Here is a 24,681-nt window from a genome sequence, read left to right on the forward strand (position 1 = left end):
TGAGGAAAGGGCTATCTATTTCTATAAAGCCTTATAGACTATTAGTTCAACAGCATTCTCAGAAAACACAAACCAGTGGTCATCAAGTCAATTCACTCATGACAATCCCATATGTGTCAAAGTAGAACTGTGTTCCATAGGTTTTGAATGGCTGGTTTTTCAGCCAGATCACCAGGCTTTTCATGAGTGGGCATGAACCTCCAACCTTTGGTTAGCAGCCAAGAATGCTAACCATTTGCACCCCTCAGCAGCTCCAATAGCATCTTAATATTTTTAGATTAAAATTGTAGGCTTTCAGAGCATTTACCCATGACTTTTTTCAGTAAACCTCACGTGTTAGCTATTCTTCGTAAATAGAATCAATTTTTATTTTACTGTCTAAAAAGCTCCACACAAGCCATTTCCTATTTGTTTTGAAACCATGGAGTTCAGATAACCTTAACCCAATTTCCAGAACAGGAATAATTTAGATAGAGAGAAGATAATAAGAACAACAGCAATTGCCAACTTTTAAGTCATGTACTGTTTCAAGTTCTTCACATATATTAACTCATAATTCTTACCACAATCTGATGATGTTGTTATTATTGTCCTCATTTTAGAGTTGAGGAAGTTGAGGCTTAAAAAGTTTATGTGATTAGCCCAAGGTCACATAGTTTAGTCCCTGTTGGGTCTGGAATGTGAATCTTGGCCTACAGTTTCAAGGCCTGCGTTCATAGCTATGGGCTAGATAAATGGATTCATAGTTAAAGATGGGAAATTGCCTATGTATAATTCATGGAGCTTCCTTCTCAGCCTAACACTGTAGTTATAGCATTTCTAATCTTTACAAAAACACTACATCCTGATTACATGTATCGAGGATATAATGATCAGTGTTTCACAGCTGTAAAGTTGAGACCTAAAGCCAGATTTCTCTGAGATCAAACCCAAACTGTAATTCAGATTGTCAGTGCAATGAAAGACATGGAGAAGCTTGAACCCTTCCCTGGGAGACTATGTGGCCCAACTGACATTTTTTAAAAGTCTCTATTTGGTTACTTGCTACATTTGCTTATTAGCTTCTATACAAGAACAACTTGACTACACTACACTGCATTGATGTGTACACCAGAGATTTTCTGTTGTTTATAAAGTTCAGTTATGGTTAGCCAATACTCTGCTTCATCCTTGTATTTTCAGAAACTAAAGGGAATGAAGGAGCTCTGGTGGTGTAGTGCCTAAGGCACTTGACTGCTAACCAGAAAGATGGTTGTTCAAACTCAGCAGCCACTCCTCAGAAGGAAGGTTGGGCAATCTACTTCCATAGTGATACTGCCTTGGAATCTCAAGGAGGGCTCGCTATGAGTCAGGTCCTACTGGATGGCACATAACAACAACAACAACAAAGGGACTGAAATATTCTATAAATATTTTCATTATTTCTCTACACATAGACATAGAACAGCTAACACAACTTTCTCAATAGGACTTTGTTATAGAAATTTCAAGCTTAAAGGAATTATTACCCAATAAAATTGCAGTTAGTACAGAAGTGATTTTGTAATTTTGGGGATAAAGGAGGGAAAGATTTATTTTATGGCATAAAAGTCTTCAGACCACTAGTCATTTGAAGTTAGTTAGTAATTTTTCGAAAATGAGTTTCTCCCTTTCCTGTGGAGGGAGAAAATACAGGTGCTCAGATGCCAAATAACCCATTGTATCTGAACACAGAATCATGTACTGAAATTCAGAACATCCACATGTATCATTAGATTGCCTCTTATGTTTTGTTATGTGGTAATGGTTCATTATAACCCAAGAAGTTTGATTATGGAAGCCAGGGAGGGCTTCCAACCAGTTTATCCCAGTTCAGTCAGAGACAATGAAGCAAAACTGGAAGGGATCTGAATTTGTAAAATGTAGTTGAACTGGAACACCAACCAGAACAGGAAAAATTATGGGTCAAAGCCCTGCTGGAAACTTAATCTCCTTCTTAGAAAACAAGGGCAGCATGTGCATTGCATAGCAACAAAATCTCTCGACTGGCTTAGTGGAAAACAATGGTGCCCAACTCAAAGATGGTGGCTAACCACACCACTTCGAATGTGTGTCATTCTCCACAGCCCTGCCAATAATCCAAAGATGTACACCAGGCTCCTGAAGGGGCTCACTCAGCCTCTTCTAAGTCTCCTATCCCAGGGTTTTGACTAAAATTTTTTTCTTATTCTGGCTGGTGTTCCAGATCACCCAAATTTTAAAAATTCAGGTCTGTTACAGTTTTGCTTCTTCAGGCATGACTGAACCAGAAGAACCAGTTCAAAGCCCTGATGAAAGAAATAAAACATTTAGGGGGCAAATGTTACAGACTTAGATTCAGAAAGTGAGATTCTATGCATATGATCTGAAAAGGCAGGGTCAAGCAGTTTGCTTATAGTCCCCAGTGCCTTTGGCTTTGGATCATCTTCATTTCATCCTTACCCCAGCCCCCAGCCCAGTCTGAAACAAGGACTGGCTACACACAGCTGAGAAAGCTAAGGGTGGAGCTATCAGCTACAGTCCTAGTGAGGGTTGAAGCTGGGGTAATGGGACAGCAGAGGGGAGCACCAAGTGACAGTATGTCCTGTCACCTTGCCAAAATTGCCTGCTATTTGTTTCCTTTTTGAAGTTATTTTTATTTAAAGGTGTCATTTCATGTACATATACTGGTCATCTATGAACCCAGTGATTGGCAAGAGTGAGCCCTGCCCTGTACCTGCACTTGGTAACCAACCTGCCAGGCACATTACCTCATAAGCAATGCCTGTTATATCCCAATAGGTGTCTTATGCACCTCTGTATAATGATAAGCAGGAGTTCCTAGTGCCTTTATCCAACATCTTCCTGGTTGCAACATCACATGTCCTACATCCAGACAGTTCCAGCAAGCTGACTGCACATATACCAAAATGCCTAGATCGCCTACCATCTACCAAGATACCATTTTTTGCATGCACAGAAGGCCTATCCTATCCATTTTGGAAAAGCTCCTGCACAGTGGCTTCTGAGATGTCCTTCCCTGACCTTCAGAGGACACTGTAACTAGCACCAAACCAGAAGGACCGCAAAAACCCACATGGACTGTTGAAAGGACCCTGAACACCCAAAACTTACCAATGGATATCAGGTAAAGAATTTAATCTCCCACCTAAATTCACTTTAATGACTCAGAGACAGCAAACAGTAACTAATCACATGAAGAGGATAAAATGGCAGGTGAGAAAAAATGAAGGGGCAGAAAACCCTCCTGAGAAAGAGATGGTAATAGAACCCATTGATAATGAATTCAAAAGACTAATATATAGGACCCTCAAAGAGATTAAGGAAAACACAGATGGCACAAATAAAACTCCAGAAGAATTCAGGAAAACAATACAAGAACAAAATGAAAAAAAGGAGAATTAGAAACCAAATAAAAAACAACTAGAAATCCAGAAAATCAAAATATCAAAAATAGATAACTCAATGGAAGGACACAGAAGTAGAATTGACTAAATGGAAGAAAGAACCAGTGAAATAGAGGACAAATCCCTAATTTGTTTGAGGAACAAATGATTAAAGAATGAAGAAAGGCTAAGAGTTATGTGGGACACTATCAAGAGGAAGAATTTATGCATAAATAAAATCCAGAAGACAAGAACAGAAAAAAAAAAAAAGCACAAGGAGAATTCTTGAACATTTACTGACAGAAAACTTGCCTAATATTGTGAAAGATTAAAAGGTTTCCATCCATGAATCCTATACAGGATAGATCTCAAAAGAAAGTCACCAAGACATACCATAATCAAACTTCCCAAAATGAAAGACAAAGGAAGAATTCTGAGATCAGCTCATGAAAAATGAAATACAAAACAAAGGAGCACCAATAAGACTAAGTAATGATTTCTTGGCAAACCCATTCAAGCCAGAAGTCAGTGGGATGACATTTATAAAATTGTGAAAGGAAAGAATTGCCAACTAAGAATCATATATTCAGCAATACTGTCTTTCAAATATGATGGTGAAACCAGGACATTCTCAGATGAACAGAAATTAGGGGAATTTAGAAAAACCAGAAAAACCTTACAAGACACATTAAAGAGAGTCATTCCAACAGAAAACCAAAAGCATCAGACAACAATGTGAGATCAAGACATATAACAGCTTTACCCAAATACTAGCCCAGAAGAAGAATTTCAAAAGTCAAATAAAGCTGTAAAGCTGAAAACAGAGAACCACACTTGTCAATCTGCAAAGAATGACAACTTCAAAACAAAAAAGGGGAATAAATTTTATAGTTGTAGAATTTCCATATGGAGAGGGAGTCAAGGTAATATCAAGCTATGACAGGTGGCTTTAAACTTAGGAAAATAAAGATAAATTTCATAGAAACCACAAAGTAAATTAATAAATCTACTCACAAAAATAAAGAAAAAAAAATAAGACTCAATAATTACAAATTCAATAACAACTAAAGATTCTAAACGAAAATCCATAAACAAAAAGAACACAGCACAGAAAATTAAAATGAACAAAGAAACCATTAACACTGCACAAAAAAAAGGTACTGGCAACAGTAAATTCATACTCATCAATAATCACATTGAATATAAATGCTTTAAAGGCACTACTCAAGAGACAGAGAGTGACAGAGTTGATAAAAAAGCATAACTCATAAATATTTCCTACAAGAGACACACCTAAGACACAAAGACAAAAACAGGTTAAAAATCGGGATGGGGAAAAAAGAATGTCTCAAGTAAAGGATAACCAAAAGAGAGCAGGAGTGGTAATAATAATCTGTGTTAACATTGACTTTAAGTCAAAATCCATATAAAATGCAAAGAAGGATATTATATAATGATTAAAAGGGCAACTCACCCAAACAACATAATCATAATAAACATTTATGCAGCCAATGACAGAGATCCAAAATACATAAAACCAACTAACAACACTGAAAAGAAAAATAGACAATAATAGAAGACTTTAACACATCACTTTCTATGAGGAGCCTTGGCGAAGCAGTAGTTAAGGTTTTTGGCTTCTTACCAAAAGGTAAGCAGTTTGAAGCCACCAGCCACTGTGTGAGAGAAAGACATGGCAGTCTGCTTCAGTAAATATTTGTTTGCTTGGAAACCCTACAGAACAGTTCTGATTAGTGATTAGCAAATACTGATTGGTGGATATTGGACAACCTTTGTGCATCAGGTGACTCAAATTTTTCAACACTCTGCAAATATGCCTGTTCATGAATGACTTTGAAAGTGCCATGAGTATTGTTTTTGGGGTTTGTGCATAGTTCATGCAGGGCAATGAGCTGGAACCTACTCGACAGCAGTGAATTTGGAGTTTTGGTTTTTAATAGAATAACCAGAAAGAAACTCAACTGAAATACAGAAGCTCTAAATAACACAATCAACCACCTTGACCTCATAGCATACACAGAACACACCATCCAAACAGCACAATACACAATTTTCTCCAACAAACAAGGATCAGTCTATAGACTACACTATATTTTAACCCACAAAGCAAACCTCAATAAATTAAAAGGTATTGAAAAAATATAAAACATCTTCTGTGATCATAATGCTATAAAACTAGAAATCAAAAACAGGGAAAACTTAAGTACATGGAAAGTGCTTTACTTTAAAAGTACTGGGTAATAGAAGAAATTTAAAATGAAATTAAAAAAAAAAAATTCCTAGAATCAAATGAGAATAAAAATACAACATACCAAAATCTTTGGTACACAGCAAAAGCAGTGCTCAGAGGAGAATTCATAGCAGTAAATGTAGAATAAAAAAAGAAGAAAATAAAACTATCCTTAATCAGAGATGACATGATCCTACACAAAGAAAATCCCAGACACTCAACAAATAAGTTACAGCAGCTAATAGAAGTATTTAGCAAAATGGCAGGTTTTAAAATCAACACATAAAAATCAGTTGGGTTTCTCTACATTAACAAGGAGAACCTTGACAAGGAAATCAAGAAGTCAATACCATTTACAATAACCTCTAAAAGAGAAAATATCTAGGAATAAACCTAACCAGGGACACAAAAGATTTATGCAAGGAAAATTATAAAACACTGCTCCCAGAAACTAAAAAGAGATCTACAAAAATGATAAAACATTCCATGCTCATGGATTGGAAGACTTAGCATTGTGAATATGTCAATACTACCCAAATATAGTATAATGCAGTCCTGATTCAAATCCCAACAACATTCTTCAATGAAACAGAAAACCTAAGTCCTATTTTATTTGGAAAGGAAAGAGGCCTCAAATAGCTAAGGCAATACTAAAGAAGGAAAACAAACTAGGGAGCCTTATACTTCTCAGTTTCAAATCTTTCCATACAAAAAGTAATCAAAACAGCCTGGTACTGATTCAATGACAGACATAAAGAGCAATGGAACATAATTGAGAATCCAGAAGTAAATCCATCCAGCTATGGGCAGGTGATCTTCAACAAAGGGTCAAAGACCATTTAATGGGGAAGAAACAATCTCTTTAACAAATAGTGCTGACAAAACTGGTTATACATTTGGAGAAAAATGAAATAGGATCCAAATCTCACACCATGCAAAAAAACTAACTCAAAATGGATCAAATACTTAATGTTAAAGCTAAAACTATAAAGTTCCTGGAAGATAATATAGGAATAAAACTAGAGGACCTAATTTTTGTCATAAATAGCCAATTAAAAACAATAACAAATGCACAACAGAAGATAATTTAAATAACTGGTACTGCCTAAAAATTAATTACTTATGCTCATCAAAAGGCGCTCTGGTGGTATAGTGCCTAAGGCATCTGACTGCCAACCAGTAGGCTGGTGATTCAAACCCACCAGCCACTCCTCAGAAGAAAGACTGGACAAATCTACTTTGGTAGAGATACCACCTCGGAAACCCAAGGAGGTGTTGCTATGAGTCAAAATTTACTTGACAGCAGTGAGTTTGTTTTTTTGTTTTTTGTTTTTTTTGCTTTGCTCATCAAAATGCTACCAACAGAGAAAAAGAGAACTTATGAACTGGGAAAAAAAAAAATTGGAAATGACCTATCCAACATGGGTCTAATCTCTAAAATATGTAGAAAATGTCAACAACGCAGCAACAAAAGAATAAACAACCCAATCAAAGAATGAGCAAAGTACATGAACAGATACTTTACAAAAAGGACATTCTGAGGGCCAACAAATGCATGAAAAATTGTTCTCAATCATTAGCCATTACCAAAACCCAAACTCACTAATGTCGAGTCAATTTCGACTCACAGTGAACACTCCTTGAGTTTCCAAGGTGGTATCTCTATGGAAGTAGATTGCCCAGTCTTCCTTCCGAGGACTGGCTAGTGGATATGACTGCCAGCCTTCTGGTGCAGTCAAATGCCTTAGGCATTATGTCACCAGAGCTAGAGAGGTGCAAATCAAAACTACAATGAAATATTATCTTGCCTCTGTAAAAATGACAATGATTAAAAAAACAAACAAACAAAACAGAAAACAACAAATGCTAACAGGATGTGGGGAGACTGGAACTCTTATACACTGATGGTGGACTGCAAAATGGTACAACCACTATAGAAAGTATATGGTGCCTCTTCAAAAAGCTAGAAATAGAAATACCTTATGATCCAGTAATGCCACTACTAGGTATAAACCCAAGAAATACAAGAGCAGTGTCATGAACATATTCACACCAATGTTCACTACAGAATTATTCACATAGCAAAAAGATGGAAAAAACCCTCGTGCCTATCAATGGATGAATGGATAAACAAACTGTGGTACATTCATACAATGGAATACCACACAACTATAAAGAATACTAAGGCATCCACAAAACAACTTATAAGATGGATGAATCTGGTGGATATTATGCTGAGTGAAATGAGTCAACCACCAAAGGATAAATATATTGGTTCCACTATTATAAAAAGTTAGGAATAGATATACACATAGAAAGAAATATCCCTTGATGCTTACCATGTATGGAATGGGGAAGGAGGGGAATAATTTTCTAGATGGTCGACACTTGTTATTTTTGGTGATGGGAAAGACAATACCAATTAAAGGTGAAGTCTGCACAACTTGACTAAAGTAAATGAAACAAGAAGTACAAAAGAAAAAGGGACTTCAGTAAATGCTATTGTTGTTGTTGTTATGTGCCGTCGAGTCGGCCCCGACTCATAGCGACCCCTCCTTGGGTTTCCGAGGCAGTATCACTACGGAAGTAGGATTGCCCAACCTTCCTTCCGAGGAGTGGGTAGTAAATGCTATAACATATTCAATTTGGCAACAACCATAATAACAACCAAAAAATAGGTGCGTGGTTACATAGGTAGAAGGGTATGCTATATGTCCAAAGGAAGGCGTATGTGAGTGCATCACATATAGATATAGATGTATCTATAAAACCAAAATACACCTCCATGAGTCACTTCTGACTCATAGTGACCCTTTAGGACAGAGTAGAAAGGCCCCATAATTTTCCCAAGGCTACCTCATCTTTCTCTGTGGAATAGCTGGTAGGTTTGACCCACTGACTTTTTGGTTAGCAGCTTACTGCTTAATCACTGTACGACCACAGCTCCTAGATATATCTATACCCAAAACTAAACCCACTGTCATTGATTCAATTCTAACTCATAACAACCATACAGGACAAAGTACAACTGTCCCAAAAGGGTTTCCAAGACTGTAAATCTTTACAGAAGCAGACTGCTTCATCTTTCTCTCACGGACCATGCTGTAGATTTCAACCAGTGACCTTTTGGTTATTAGCTGAATGCCTTAATCACTGCATCATCAGAGCTCTTTAGATGTATCTATAAGGCATATAGAAATTACATGTTTATGTGTGCTACATATGTATCCATAGATGTAATAAAGCACAGTTATGGAGACTTCCTGTTGTTGTTGTTGTTATGTGCCGTCGAGTCTGACCTCCTTAGTGATCCCTCCTTGGGTTTCTGAGGTGCCCAACCTTCCTTTGGAGGAGTTGCTGGTGGGTTTGAACTGCCAGCCTTCTGGTTAGCAGTCAAGTGCCTTAGGCACATATTCAAACAACTTGTGGAACCAGTTTTCTGGGTTGATGGCAGTGTCAGATTAGCCACTAAGCAAGATAAGCATGGGCTTTTTTGTGCTTACTGACTAATCTATAGTGAACAATTTCACATTTTTTCCATGACATCAATGATTAGGCTTTTAGGTATGGCTGCCATCTGTCTCTCTCCCAAACCCATAATATCTTCTTACAGAATCAAAGCTTCTTTTCAGATTCATAATTCCTGACAGGGATGGAGTATCCAGTAAACATGGTAAGCATGGGATTACTTGTGCCTATTTACTAATCTGTAGTGAAGCATTTCACGTGTTTTTCACCAAGACAAACACTGGTAAGGCCCATGTGAAACTGTTCATTACAGATTGGTATATAATCACAAGTAAATCCATGCTTACCTTGCTTGCTTACCTTGTTTGACTAAGTAATATGACCCTGGTTGAAAGGCTTAGGACCATAATCTCATGGGATAATTTACTCAATTGACTTAATTTAGTTCATAAAGTTAACAACAACAACACACTATAGTTTGGTGAGTTGCACATGGGGTCTTAAAAACTTGTGAGTTGCAATCTAAGATACAACTGTACATCTCTATTTGTCTGGAGTAAAAGAGAAGGAAACCAAAGACTCAAGTGAGAAACTAGTCTATGTGACTAAAAGCCCACAGGAACCAAGGCCTCTTCTAACCTGAGACCAGAGAAACTACATGGCACCCAGCTACCACTACTGACCATTCTGGCTAGGGATACAATAGAAGGTCCCAGTTCGAATGGGAGAAAAATACAGAAAAAACCTCAAATTCATTTAAACAACAACAACAAAAAAGGCCTGACTGATTGGACTGATAGAAAACTGGAGGGATCTCCAAGACTATCATCCGAAGATTGCCTTTTAACCTAATATTATAGCCACCTTTCAGCCAATCAATATGTTGTATTATAAAATAAACAATATCACCCATGAGTAATGTGTCCCTTAAACAAGTCACTATATGAAACTGAACGGTCAACATTTACTCAAAACCAAAAATGAGAAGATGAGGAAGGAAAGGGAAGCTAGATCAATGGAAAAAGAACACACAGAATATGAATAATGAGAATGCTGACACACTGCAAAAATTATAATCAATGCCATGGAACAATCTATACAAAAATCATTAAATGGAAACCTAATTCACTGTGTACACTTTCACCTAAAAAACAATAAAATATTGAAGAAAATTTTATTTGTAAATCTTGAATCCTCATTCCTTACTATGGAACACTGCCTTAGAAAACATTGATTTCTGATATCTTATTTCAGCTTGATGAGAATGGTAACTGTGATAGTTAAGTTGTGTGTCAACTTTGCTAGGCCTGGTTATGACTGGTTGGGCAGCTGGATGTACTGAATTCCCCATGATGAGACTGGCAATCAACTCTATGGTAGAATCTACTGGAGCAGCTGAGTAGATTCAACCTCAGGGCTGTGGTTTGCTTCCAGTATATAAGAAGACAGCTTTGAGAAAGGTCTGTGAGCTTTTTGGCACCCTTGGAACCTGCATTTAGGCGAGTCTTCATTCAGCAGCCTGCCCTGCCAATTCTGGGACTGTTTCTGGACTTGCTATGTTGTTTGATAATCTTGGGCTGATAATCTTTGACTTGTCAACGGATTTGTTAACCTCGGCAGCCAGCAGCTGTCTGAGTTAAGAGAAACCTCCAGCTTCAGTGGGCCGGGAGAAAGAGGCAGAACTGCAGCTCAAAGTCAAGAGGCTTTCATCCAGCCCCTAGACCTGGCACTTTGAACTTGGACTGTTAGCCTCCTAAACTGTAAGAGACCCGTAGTGATATTGCCTTGGAAACTCAAGGAGGGGTCACTATGAGTCGGGTCCAACTCGACGGCACATAACAACAAAAACAACAAACTGTAAGAGAATAAATCCCTGTTTGTTAAGACCACCCATTTGTGGTATTTTTCTATTAGAGCAGCATTAGAGGACCAAAACAATAACATTACAAGTATCATTATTATCACTGCCTGATATTATTTTGGGAAGGAAGTTTGGGCAATCCTACTTCCATAGTGATAACTGCCTCGGAAACCCAAGGAGGGGTTGCTATGAGTCAGGGCCGACTCGATGGCAAATAACAACAACGACAATCTTGTTAGTCACTTCAACTTTCCAGAAATAAAAGCTCACAGATAACTAAGAAATGAGAGAATACTAATGAGTCCAAATTATATCTCATTGACTTAACTGAGCATCTGTTTCCTTTTGTCTAGAAAGCACCATTCATCAGAGGGAGAGAACAGGCAGAAGATCCCTCACAGCTGAACATGACATGAAACTACATTTACCTTTAGGTGAAGGAAGGAAGTAATCTGGGCCAAAGTGTTTGGAAATACTAAAATAATTTGGAGAGGATCTTTCTCAAAGCTGGAAATACTTAGATACAAGACCATGAAGTCCTTTATATAAACAGATGGTTTAGTCACTCCTTTTCTCTAGAGTTTGGTGCCAGTTTAATTTAAAAAGTGGTTGTCGAGTGAGTGAAAAAAGTGAGAGAAGGAAAAAGAAGATGCAGTGTGCAAAAAGGAGTTAACACAGTAGGCTCAACCAGTCTCCTTCTAAAGGTCTCATGACAAGGCTGGCCCTTGGCTGGCATCTGACAACAGGGCCTTTGGGAGAGTTCCTACCACTAACTAACTGATGAGATCATTCATTGTGCCTAAAATGTTCATGCAAACAGTATGGTTTATGTTGAACACTTAGTTTCCTTCTGGGAGGTGTTCCTTCTGGAATTTGAGTACATGCGGAGTGTTCCTATGTGACAAGTCCCCAGTAAAACCTTTAGTCTCTCTGGTAGCTTCCCTGGTAGAAAACCTTTTACACATGTCACAACTTGTTGCTGAAGTGATTAAGCATGTTCTGTGTGACTGCACTGGGAGAGGACTCTGGAAGCTTATGCCTGGTTTTCCCTAGACTTCACCTCATGTATCTTTTTTCTTTGCTGACTTCGCTCTGTGTCCTTCTGCTGTAATAAGCCATGGCCATGAGTACAACTATATGCTGAGTCTTAAGAGTCCTGGTGAATCGCCAAACTGGGAGTGATCCTGGGGATTTCTGATATACACATAAAACAAAAATTCCATGAGAAAAAAATTAAGAAAAAAAAAATAATTTGAAGCATAGTTGACCTGGAGAAAGGAAATATTCAGTTTGGAGTTTTACTATTCTACCAATTTACAGTGAAACAGAACAGGTACAATAATCTTTTACCCACATAAAAAAGCTGACACAACAAAGCAGCAGCTTTCCCTAGATCTCTCTGTGTCCTTAAACATCATTCTCCTGGTAATATTTGGAGTAGGAAATCAAAGGGAATTTTACATGATCTAATATTTTCACAGAGGATGGTTGTTTTACATATACACAAATGCACACCCTGCCCATTCCTGAGATCAGTGAAGCTAAATTTGCTATCACACTCTCTTGTTTTGTTGTTGTTGCTTAGTCAACATATCTATCTCTATATGTAAGGTCTGTGGATAATACAAATGCTTTGTACTCAGTCACTAACCTAAAGGTTGGCAGTTCAAACCAACCCAATGGTGCCATGAAATAAAGGCCTGGCCATCTACTTCTGCAAAGACTACAGCCAAGGAAGAAATTCTATGGAGCAGTTCTATTGTGTAACACATGGGGTCACTCTGAGTTGGAATAGACTTGATGGGAACTTTTTTTTTTTTTTTTTTCCTCATTTGGTCTCAGTATCTCTGCCCTTCTGTCTCAATGGTTCAAAAGTTAAAACATATTTTTTCTGCTGGGGCTATAATTCAAAATCCAACACTTCCAATTTGAGACTGAAAAGTTGTCATCTTCTGAAAGCTAACGTTGAGTAGATTCTCTGTTTACTACAGATCTTTGAGGACCTCGTTACCTCATTAGTTTTAGAACTCCAGGCTTGTATTATACATCTACCATGACCTTCCTTCTCAGTGTCACCCCAAACTTCTTCTAGATATACAAACAACCAACATTTAATTACTTTCAGGTGGCAGTGGAATAACATGTAAAAACTTATTTAGTGAACAGTACACTTAAATGCCAAAATTAAAATCAAATCAATGGCTTTTAAAAAGGCAGAGTCCTAAACCATTCCTATGGAATATATTTTTTAGTGACCTCACTCCCCAAAATTATAATACAGTGAAAAAAATAAGACTCTTCACCTTTCTAATTTCAGTCTCCTGTGTGTACCTCCTATCCTAAGTGTAATTTCCTGAGTTCCAAATGAAGGTCTTATTTGTTAAAAATCAATACCAACACATACACATAAATAAATAAACATAAAAATGTTTGTACAGTTTCTGTCTGGTGTTACAAAATTTATTTTCCGTGAATGTTAAAGAAGCGCTTTCTTAATTCTGTTAAGTCCCTGGTATTTTTTTATATCAAAGAGGAGGCTTTCAGGAGATTCTAGGTTTGTTCTTTAAATCATTTTAATATTGATCTTATTCCTTTTATGCATAAAAGCTCCTTGAGGGCAGAACTGACTTTTGCTTGTCATCATAGCAATCTAAGCAGCCTTGTAGCAGATTGCCTTGAAAATGCCCAATGACTAGCCGTGAAACTAAAATAGAAATTCCTTTGAAAAAGGGAAATTAATATACAGACTCATGTGACATATTCAAGGTGCACACACAGTCCACCACAGCATAACCCTCCTCCCAAGAACAATGTGGCCTACTCTCCTGCTCCAAAAGAGAATAAATCTCATCCTTTTTTTTCCCTTAGATTGAATTTCTTTAAACATGTGTTTAAAGAAAACCTTGCTGGATTTGGTTGACTCACTACAACCACTGAAGATCCTAGGGAATGGAGTTCTACTCTGAAATATAGGAGGGTGCCATGAGTAGAAATCAACTTGAAGAACTATTCCATTGTTTTTCTCTGAATCTACAATTTGTTTTTCTCTGTCCTAAAATGAATACAAAGATTTTCTTAAATAATCATCTTCTCTATGAAATATTTCTCCCCATCCTCTAGGCAAAATCAGTCACAGGTGCAAGAGCATTTTGCCTACAACCTGGCCATAGCACTAATATTCCAACAGTGGCCGCACAGTAATCTCTCCTTGTAGTTGTTGTTAGGTGCCATCAAGTTGACTCCAACTCATAGTGACAACAGAATGAAACACTGCCCAGTCCCGTACCATCCTCCCAATCATTGCTTTATATATAATATACATAATCCCTCCTTAGACACCTTAAAGAGCAGAAATCATCTCATGTCAAACCTTGGCCGACAATGCCTGGCAGGGTACTGCAGAGAGGGCTACTTCTTAAAATGCTAGTCCTGTGCTATCTTTGAAACCAGACACTACTATGTGGCATCTGAGAATGACAACAGATGCAAAGTGTTAGGTGTATGTCCTCTGACATTTAGTGTGTGTGGAAAACTGTTCACTTTTACCCAAAACACTGGAAGAAGATAATCACTTCTGGACTAGAAGTCATTGATCCTAAGACATAAAATTCTCCTTGCATACTCACTAATAGAGGTATTCAGATGGGAAATACTGTAACAGAAAATTGGGCCTGAGCTAAAGAGAGAGGCAGATCTCTGGGAATAGTAAAATGTTTGCTTTTTCCATTTTCCAAATCCTGTTACCCTTGGGCTGTGTCTTTGATGTTAATGTAGCTAAAACCCCAGTGAGAATTTCAGAATTTTATCAGAAGAAACAGAAACAGAAAGCTGGGTTCTCTTAATGCTGGCCTCCCTAATAAGGAAGAAATTCACAACAGGGCTCTTTGAGTGAAACCCAAATATAAAAATGCAATTATTGTCCTTTTCTAGGATGATGTTTTCCATATCTCAACATCAGCAATATCTCAAAAAGCACAACACTATCTAAACTACTAGTATAAAGCAAGGTCTGGCTATCTACTTCTGGAAATTAGCCAATGAAAACTCTGTGCACCATAACAAAATAATCTTTGATAATGGTGCTGGAAGATGAGCCCTTCAGGTAAAACCAAAAACACCCCCCACACAAAGGCACTCAAAATACACAATGGCCACAACAATGGGTTCAAGCACACCAACAATCACGAAGACGGTTCAGGACCAGACAACATTTCCTTCTGTTGTGCTGGGGTTTTCATGAGTCGGAGATGTCTTGATAGCAACTAATAGCAACAGCAATCCAAACTACTTTTTTTTTTTTTTTTTTCTGGCTACATTGATATTCTGAAAAAATCTTTTATTTTGTTTAGGGAAAGAGAAGTGACAAGATATTTAAAAACTGCAGCTAGGCATCATAAATCTTGCTTTCACTGGTTCAGAAGAATTAGGCAACAAAGCCGGGATCCACCATATTAATTAAGACAATAAACAGCACTCTGTGTGTCTGTCTCTTAGTATTTTCTGTCTGCATATTGATGAGCCTTCTACAATCCACTGTGTCAAACCTGTGGTACCCTGTGGTCTAAGTGAAACATCCAGGTGAGCAGTCCAGGTTAACCATCCAGGTGAATTATCCAGGCAAATGTCAAAGAAGAAGGCACACAGCATCAGTCCTTATAAGCCCCTGGGGGAATTATAAGATTCTGACAACCAGAATGCTCCTTAGAAGCAAGGAATATGAGATTCTGATTCGCTTACTTTGGATATATCATCAGGAAAGACCAATAGCTACAAAAGGACATGACATTTGGCATACTGGAGGGTCAATAAAAATGAAGGAAACAATTAATGAGATGGAATGAAACAGTAGCCAAAACAATGAACTCAAGTATACCAATAACATGAAAATGGCGCAGGACTGAATAATGCTTTTGTTCCACTATATATATAAGGTAACCATGAGTCAGAGCTCATACGACCAAAATTAGTAACAATGCCACATATTTTAGGACATTGCTTTTTTCTTTCTAGCAATCTCTGAAAATAATGTCCTTGATATCAGCAACCTGATGACCTCATGACATTCTGCCAAACTTAAAATGCTCCTGAAAAAAAAAAAAAATCAATCCATGACCTAATGAACAATAAGCGAATGAAAGCAACCATCTGAATGGCTAATGAAACTTTATTCAGCTCATATTAAAACAAAGAGATACACAATTGGTGCTTTTCATCCCTATGAGAATAAAACCTACTTATTTATTTTCTCAACCAAAATAAGGGGAAAAAAATTAGTAAGACCTGTTGATAGAAATTTTGTATCTTTTTGACAGAATACACTTAATATTTTCATTTTATCTTTTAAAATTGAAAAGGAATCTCCGGAAGACAAATAAACCAGCTAACAGTTGAGACTGAGTCAGTTCCGACTCATGGCAAACCCATTTTACAGAGTAGAACTGTGTTCCATAGGGTTTTTTTTGTTTTTTTGTTTGTTGGTTGGGTGTTTTGTGCTGTAATCTTTATAGAAGCAGAACACCAAGTCTTTCCTCTGAGGAACCTCTGGGTGAACTCAACCTCTAGTTTTTTGGTTAGTAGTCACACGTGTTAACCATTTGCACCACCCAGGGACTCCAACAGCACAAATGCCATCACTTTAACCAAAGACCTGTGGCCTGGAGTATTTGCATAAGCCCTACTCTTACCTATTTAAACTAGGCCTTTGTTTTTCTGTGTCCTGCAAGGATGCATCTGATCTTGGAGGGGTGAGTGGTGGATCCGAAGCATCAGCCACAGCAGAGCCCAACACCCTGCACACGCAGCTTCTGCAAGGAGCTCCTGGAGTCGGTTCAGAGGGTTATGGCTTGTTTAACGTCCTTTAGGTCCTGCTCTTCACTTACATTAGCTCCCAGCTTTCTCAGGTCAGCCACTAGTACCTCTCCATCTATTCCCCTGTTTCCCACTTATTACATTAGGATGCTTAGACAGGCTTATTTTCATGGCTGATTTAGTTAATTGCTTTTCTCATTGGAGAGAATCAGCATCTAAAGTAAGTGATGTGTGTAGTGAAGGGATGTTTCCTGGGACACATTTCCCAGTCAGATTCACTGTAGGCTGGATGACCCTGTATCCCAGGAAGAGCAAGGTGGGGTGATGGCCACTGCCAATTTATAATTCTAAACTAGTTCAACCAGAAATTACAGGGGTTTCAGTTTATTTACAATGTAGAAATCATCTGCTGTGCATCTAGCATTCAAGGTGTCATTGAGCTCAGAGCTAACTCAGAACAAAGCAGGGTCCCAGAGACCTTTGTGCTTTGTAAGTTTCTCCCTTGCAGTCAAGGGTCCCCCAGTACTTCCATCCAGCAGCCCAGCCTATAGGTATAAAAAGAGGCCTAAGCAATTGGAAGCCATTCCTGAGTGGTGGAAACAGTCAAGCAATCATCTACCTACAGAAAAATTGATGGTTCAAACCCATCCAAAGGCACCTTGGAAGAAAAGCCTAGAAATCTATCAGAAGAATCGGCCATTGAAGACAGTATGAAGCAGCTGTATTCTGCACACATGGAGTCTCAATGAGTCAAAATCATCTTGATGGCAACCAGTTGAAGCAGTGGTGAGGCCCAAGCCACTAAGGAAAATATGATTCGTCTCCACCTAAATCATGTGAAATTTGTTTATTTATTAAGACACCGAATGTTTTCATCTCTGTTGGTTACCTCCAGTGGCTTCATGACTTCCTTCCCTGGGAAATTTTGGCAGCCACAATGGATGAGTTCAGGCACAGAAAAAAGATCCAAGGCTTTAGCAATGAGTGACAATAAGTCACTTTATAAGGCACAATTTGTGGAATTTTCCTCTTACATAATATAACAGTCTGGGAGTCCTATTCTCATCTGCAAGGTCATTTTTAATTATAGGTCTATTTGACTCAGGCTGAAATATCTGAGTATAAAAACTACTGTGCCCTTTTATTTTTATTTTTTATTATTATTTTTTATTTCCCACATAAGCCATCTGTGGAATACTTTGTGTTTGGTTAAATGACTTACTTCCTATCAAATAAGCAAACAAAAAGTTAAGATGAATTTATTTCTTAATGTGTTAAAAGCCTGTACTATATTTACTTTCTGAATACTCTGGTCACAAAATAAAACCTAAGTGTTTATACATAGGACATGATGCTTTTAAAATTTTACCAAATGATGAAGCTAAATTCAGGATCAAGGAAAGCACATGGGAGTTAATGGTTCAGATCAGCAAAATCTAAATGCTATAGTCTGCATGCAAGTATCCTCCCACTTACCATATACAAAAATCCTTTCATTTTATTTAATTAGGTTTACATGGGAAAGAGAAAAACAAAATCCATTCACATCAATTGCAAAGTTGAAACATGCATTTGAATATAATAATTAAAGAAGTTTAGGAAGCATAAAAACACATGTGGTATACATGTATAATGTATTATATCTGATACATGTTATATAGGGAGCTCTGGTGGTGTAGTGCCTAATGCATCTGACTGCTAATCAGAAGGCTGGTGATTCAAACCCACCAGTCACTCATTGGAAGGAAGGTTGAGCAATCTACTTCCATAGAGATACTGCCTCAGAAACCCCAAGGAGGGGTCACTATGAGTCGAATCAACTCAATGGCAGTGAGGTGTTTTTTTTTTTTTTAATGTCATATATATGATGTAAGGAGCTCTGGTGGCATAGTTTCTAAGGCATTTGACTATTAATCAGAAGGCTGATGGTTCAAACTCCTCAGCCACTCTGTGGAAGGAAGACTAGGCAATCTACTTCTGTAAAGATTTACCACCTCAGAGAGTCAAAGGGGGTCGCTATGAGTTAGAACCAATTCGATGGCAGTGAGTTTGCTTTTTGTGGTTTATATACATAATATACTCTATATGTTATTTGTGGGTATGTATGTATGTATTTGGGAGCTCTGGTGGCATAGTACCTAAGGCATTTGACTGCTAACCAGAAGGCTGGTGGTTCAAACTTACTAGCCACTCCTCAGGAGGAAGATTGGGCAATCTACTTCTGTAGTGATACCGTCCTAGAAACCCAAGGAGGGATTGCTATGAGTTGGATCTGACTCAACAGCAGTGAGTTGTTTTTTTTTGTTGTTGTTGTTTGTGTATTTGTTTATATTTATATATCACTGCTGTGGTAGATACTTCTATTTCTCACCCAGATTTCCAGTTCTCTCCTTCCAGTCACATTCTCCACTGAAGTTAGACATGGCTACATGACTTGTCAATAAAATAGGAACCTAAATGACACGACTCACTTCCATTTGCAAGAATTAAGAGCCAGTTTTTAATTCTCCCATGCTCTCTTCCCCAGCCACGGCAGACCCCAGAAGCCTCATGTTCAAATGTTGTTGTTGTTATGTGCTATCGAGTCATCTCCAACTCACAGCAACCCTTCCTTGGGTTTCCAACACAGTATCACTGTGGAAGTAGATTGCCCAACCTTCCTTCCGAGGAGTGGCTGGTGGGTTCAAACCACCAACTTTCTGGTTAGCAGTCAAGTGCCTTAGGCACTACGTGACCAAATAGCAGTGTTATAAAATGGCGGAAACCTTGTCTACCTGGGTCTTGAGTGACAGAAATTGGACAGAAATTTGGACAAAGATGTCCAAAAAACTTCCCCTCTTTGAATCCACAATCCTCATTATGTAAATGTGAATGCCATTCCACTTTGACTTTGGTTTAGTTAGATAACTTCTGCAAGGTATAGAATTACCTTACAGAAAACAATTTTTCTTTTGCTTTTGGTTCTTTCTAGTTAGACCAACACCTGATGTCCATGAGTGGGTGTTACTAAAAGAGCCTCGGGAGTCAGGAGGCATGATGATATCATGGCCACATGGGAGGCTGGTAAGAGCCCTGAACCCTGAGGCTCAGATGAGCCTCCTGATGGTAACTATTGTCAGGAGAAGGAAGCATATCCCTCTTTGGGACAGAAGCTCCACACTGGGAATCCTTCCAGACATAACCCTGTATGTCTTTTTGTTTGCACCCTTTTTGACTGTAATAAATCTATAGCCACAAATATAGTATTCTCCAAGAAATCTGTAAGTCTATCTGGAGAATTAATGAACCCACAGGGGCAGTGAGAGCCAGCAGTGGCTGGCATATGCCTATTTGGCAGTCTGAAGGGTATCCTTTTAACTTGTGAACTCTTACCTAGTTCCAGGTGACTAAGGCCAGAGAAAAAGTGCACGGACAGCTGGTCTAACTTGTGAGCTCTAACAAAGCTCTGGGTGACTGTGATTGGAGAGAGTGTGCTGCTCGGCTGGCTGGAGATGAGGATGGAGAAGTGGGAAGCTGAGCACTGGATCCACTTCCATATTCTGGGAATAGGATTCATACCGATCCTTACCATGTAGTTAGCAGTGAAGGTGAGATTTTCCCACTTTACCCCTTGCTTAGCACACTTATCATCAAATCCCTCCAGCTTCCATGAAGAAAACTAAAATGACCTCGAAGGAGATGAGATTAAAACCATTAAATGATCAAAATTAGCAAATAAAGACCCATAAATGGGTCTCTATTCTGATTATTGCAATCATATTTCAGTTCTTAAGCCTGGTATTTTTCAGTGCCCCAACTTAACAAATTATGATGAATAATCAACAGCAAGAAATGTATTGCTCAGTGAAGTGGGACAGATTTTCAATTACAAAGATAATATTAATGCCGACTCAATGGCAAACAACAACAAATAACAACAAATTTCTATTACATCCTAGATTATGTAATCTTTAAAGATGAAATATTTTGGTTTTGACTGGGATTTGTTAATGGTTTCTGATCCTTGTTGTATAATAAACTATACTGTCTAGCTAATCAATAAAGGAATAAACAAAAATGGTGTGTCATCATGAGGATTTAACTCCAACTTGTTACTTCTGTAAGTGGGCAACATTTTCGTGGTACTGAAAAATTAAATTGTGTTTGGAAAAAAAAATATGTGTTTTCTAGTGTGTGTGTGCACACACATTCATAAAGACATGTAAAGAAAGGCAACCATTTATATTACACATTAACTCATACACACTGCATATCACTTTTTCCCAAAAGCAGCCAACACATGTTTAGAGATGCCAACAGTCATTATCCAATGATGTGCAAAATAGGAAAATTGATCACTGTGTTTCTTTGGCCTTTCCAGACAAATAGCACACATCAAGAAATCAACTCAGCTGAATATAAATATGATGAGAAATGAAGAATCTCCATTTCCTAGAGGCTAAATTTCCATTGTGCAATTTCTAGATGCCAAAAATAAGCGAAGAAAATATATATGTACAAATATATATTTCAGTGCTGAATATATATTCTTAATGACATCTTCAAGAAAGAGGTTTGAGGTTTAAAAGGATCAAAAGAACATGAAAACAAGTGTTCTATATTTTTTTTCAGATTTTTGTTTCAGAATGTCAGTCATAAGGATATCTCTGAAGTCTGTCTGTCAAAGACGCAAATATACCACCTCCTTATTTTGAAAAGCAGGAATAAAACCACCATTTCCTTATGAAAGCAATATAACTGCTACACTCAGGGCAAGTAACTTATTTCTTACCATTGATCAATACACCAGATATCTTGATAAAACCATTACAAACCAACATAAAACACAGACAGGCATACTTCGTTTTACTGCGCTTCACTTTATTGCACCCTGCAGATATTTGATTGTTTACACATGAAGGTGACAACTTTTCATTGAGCAAGTCTTTAGGTGCCATTTTTCCACAGAATCTACTCACTTCATGTCTCTGTGTTACATTTTAGTAATTCCCACAGTATTTCAAACATTTTCATAATGCTATTGCACACTTAATAGACCACAGTGCTTGTAAACATAACTTTTAAAAACACTCTCAAACCAAAACATTCATGTGACTAACTTTATCATGATATTCGCTTTATTGCAGTGGTCTGGAACTGGACCTGCGTATCTCTGAAGTATGCCCGCATATATTTATTAAATAATATCAACCTTAAACACACAAATTTGTAATTATAGCAAGTGCATAGACAGAAACCTAAATGCTATATGTGAAATAACCTCGTAAAAGGTGAGCCCAATGCACTCTGGAAACACAGTGCTGGGCTACCTACCTGAGACAAGTGAAACAGTGTCTTTCTCCCATGAGACAACAGTGATATACGCCTCCACCGAGGAGGGGATAATGCACTTGAAGACTGCAACATTGCCTCTCATGGTTTTCTGGTCCTCCACACGGACTGTATAGGGCTCCCGTAAAACTGGAAGGGAGGAAGAGTACCCTCAGTAAGATGCATAGTCAAATGAGCTCATTATGAGATTATCTCATTCTGAAGATACATTTTAGCATAAATATCTTAATAGTGTGAAATATATTTATTGGGAAAAAATTAGAAACTAAATTTTATGTCTTCATCACTGTTATGGATTGAATGAATTGTGCACCCCTCCCCCCAAAAAAAAATATGTGTATTAGAATCCTAACCCCAATAGCTGTGGAATGAAGCTCTGCTGGCACAGTGGGTAAGTGTTTGGTTGCTAACTGAAAGGTCAGCAGTTCAAACCCACTAGCCATTCCACCAGCAGGAGATAGATAGATGTAGCATTCTGCTTCTATGAAAATTTGTCACTCATTGCCATCGAGTCAATTCTGACTAATAGCAACAACCATTGGGTTTCCAAGGCAGTAAATCTTTACAGAAGTAGATTGCCCTATCTTCGCTCTGCAAAGTGGCTGGTGGGTTTAAACTGCCAACCTTCTGGTTAGCAGGCAAATGCTTTAGACACTGCACAACCAGAGCTCCTTCCATAAAGATATATAGCCTTGGAAATCCTTGGGGGCAGTTCTACTTTTTCCTATAGGGATGCCATGATTAAGAATCTACTCATTGGCAATGGGTTATATATATATATATATATATATATATACCAAAAACCAAAAAAAAAAAAATCCAAACCCACTACCACGTAGGCCGATCTGACTCATAGCAACCCCTCCTTGGGTTTCCAAGACATTATCACTATGGAAGTAGATTGCCCAACCTTCCTTCCAAGGAGTGGCTGGTGGGTTTGTACCCCCTGCCTTCTGGTTAGCAGTCAAATGCCTTAGGTACTATGCCTATGTTGTTGTTGTTGTTACTTGCCATCTAGTAGGACCTGACTCATAGAGACCCCTCCTTGGGTTTCCCAGTCAGTATCACTACAGAAGTAGATTGCCCAACCTTCCTTCTGAGGTAGCGTAGTGAGTGCCTAAGGCACTTGACTACTAACCAGAAGGCTAGCGGTTCAAACTATGCCTATAGCTATGGATATAAACATTTGGGGGACTAGAGCTTTCATTGTTATATTAATAAAGCCTATCTTTGTAAGAGGGGGCTCTGGTGGCGTAGTGCCTAATGCATTTGACTGCTAACCAGAAGGCTGGCAGTTCGAACCCACCAGCCACTCTTCAGAAGGAAGACTGAGCTATCTACTTCCATAGAGATACTGCCTCAGAAACAAAAGGAAGGGTCACTATGAGTCAGAAATGACTTGATGGCAGTGAATTTTGTTTTGCTTTGTTTTGTTTTAAACATTGCAAGGTGTGTTTTAAACCTAATCATCTTCGAGACAGAAAAAGAGCAGATACGACACAGAGACAAATAAACACAAATGGGAGAAAAGATAGATGCCCGTGGAGATTACCAAGAAAGTGAGGAATGCCAGGGCTAGAGAAGCTGAGACAAGGATCTTTCCCCAGAGCCCACAGAGAGTGAGCCTTCCCCTGGCACTGGTGACTTGAATTGAGACTTCTAGTTTCCTAATCTGAGAAAATAAACTTCTGATCTTTAAAGCTACCTACTTGTAGAATTTCTGCTACAGCAGCACTAAAAAACAATCACCAAACTTAAAAACATTCACTCTATTAACAATAAGCTACACTACCTATGGGAGCTCTGGTAGCATAGTGCCTAAGGCACTTAACTGCTAACCAGAAGGCTGGCAGTACAAACCCACCAGCCACTCCTTGGAAGGAAGATGAGGCAATCTACTTCCGCAGTGATACTGCCTCGGAAACCCAAGGAGGGGTCTCTATGAGTTGGGTCCGACTTGACAGCACACAACAAAACAACAACAACCTATTAAAAGGGCAAGAGTATATCTAAAACATGTGATCCCCAAAAGGCATCTTGAAGTGGGAAATAGCTTTTTAAAAAGAGGAAAAGCTCCCTCTGGGAGGTTATTATGATGGGAAACTGCTTTCCACATCCTTTGAGGACCAGCTATAGCAGGAGTGACTTGGGTAAAAATAAGGAAACATTTCCTGACTATAAAGAAAAAGAATTTAAAAATCAAGAAAGGTAACTTCTCTTGGGAATCTTTGAAAATTATGTGACAATTAAAATAATTCCTCCTGAGTGAATTTTTTTTCATTATTATTATTTTTAATGATAGTTGGCAAGCAGTTTGGGAAACAATTATGTCTAAGGCACTTGACTGCTAACCAGAAGCCTGGCTGTTCAAACCCAGCAGCCACTCCTCAGAAGGAAGGCTGGGCAATCTACTTCCATAGTGATACTTCCTTGGAAACCCAAGGAGGGGTTGCTATGAGTCAGATCCCACTCGACATCAGTGAGTTTGCCTTTTATAGTTACTGTTTAGGGATAGATGCTGACTAGTGATTCTTCCCAAACATTCCCAACAATAGGAG

General features: G+C 38.3%; 1 protein-coding gene across 1 annotated transcript in view; it reads right to left on the reverse strand.

The window, feature by feature from the left end:
* The window catches only part of DSCAM (DS cell adhesion molecule), a 981,394-nt gene that overhangs the window by 935,135 nt on the left and 21,578 nt on the right, over positions 1 to 24,681 (reverse strand). The window contains exon 4 of the mRNA XM_042781616.1: positions 22,106 to 22,252. Within this exon, the coding sequence (XP_042637550.1) occupies positions 22,106 to 22,252 (147 nt within the window). The remainder of the gene's footprint in view (positions 1 to 22,105; positions 22,253 to 24,681) is intronic.

This window comes from Orycteropus afer, unplaced genomic scaffold (assembly GCF_000298275.1).
Source record: "Orycteropus afer afer isolate SDZICR_OR568_19922 unplaced genomic scaffold, OryAfe1.0 scaffold00137, whole genome shotgun sequence".
Classification (NCBI taxonomy): Eukaryota; Metazoa; Chordata; class Mammalia; order Tubulidentata; family Orycteropodidae; genus Orycteropus; species Orycteropus afer.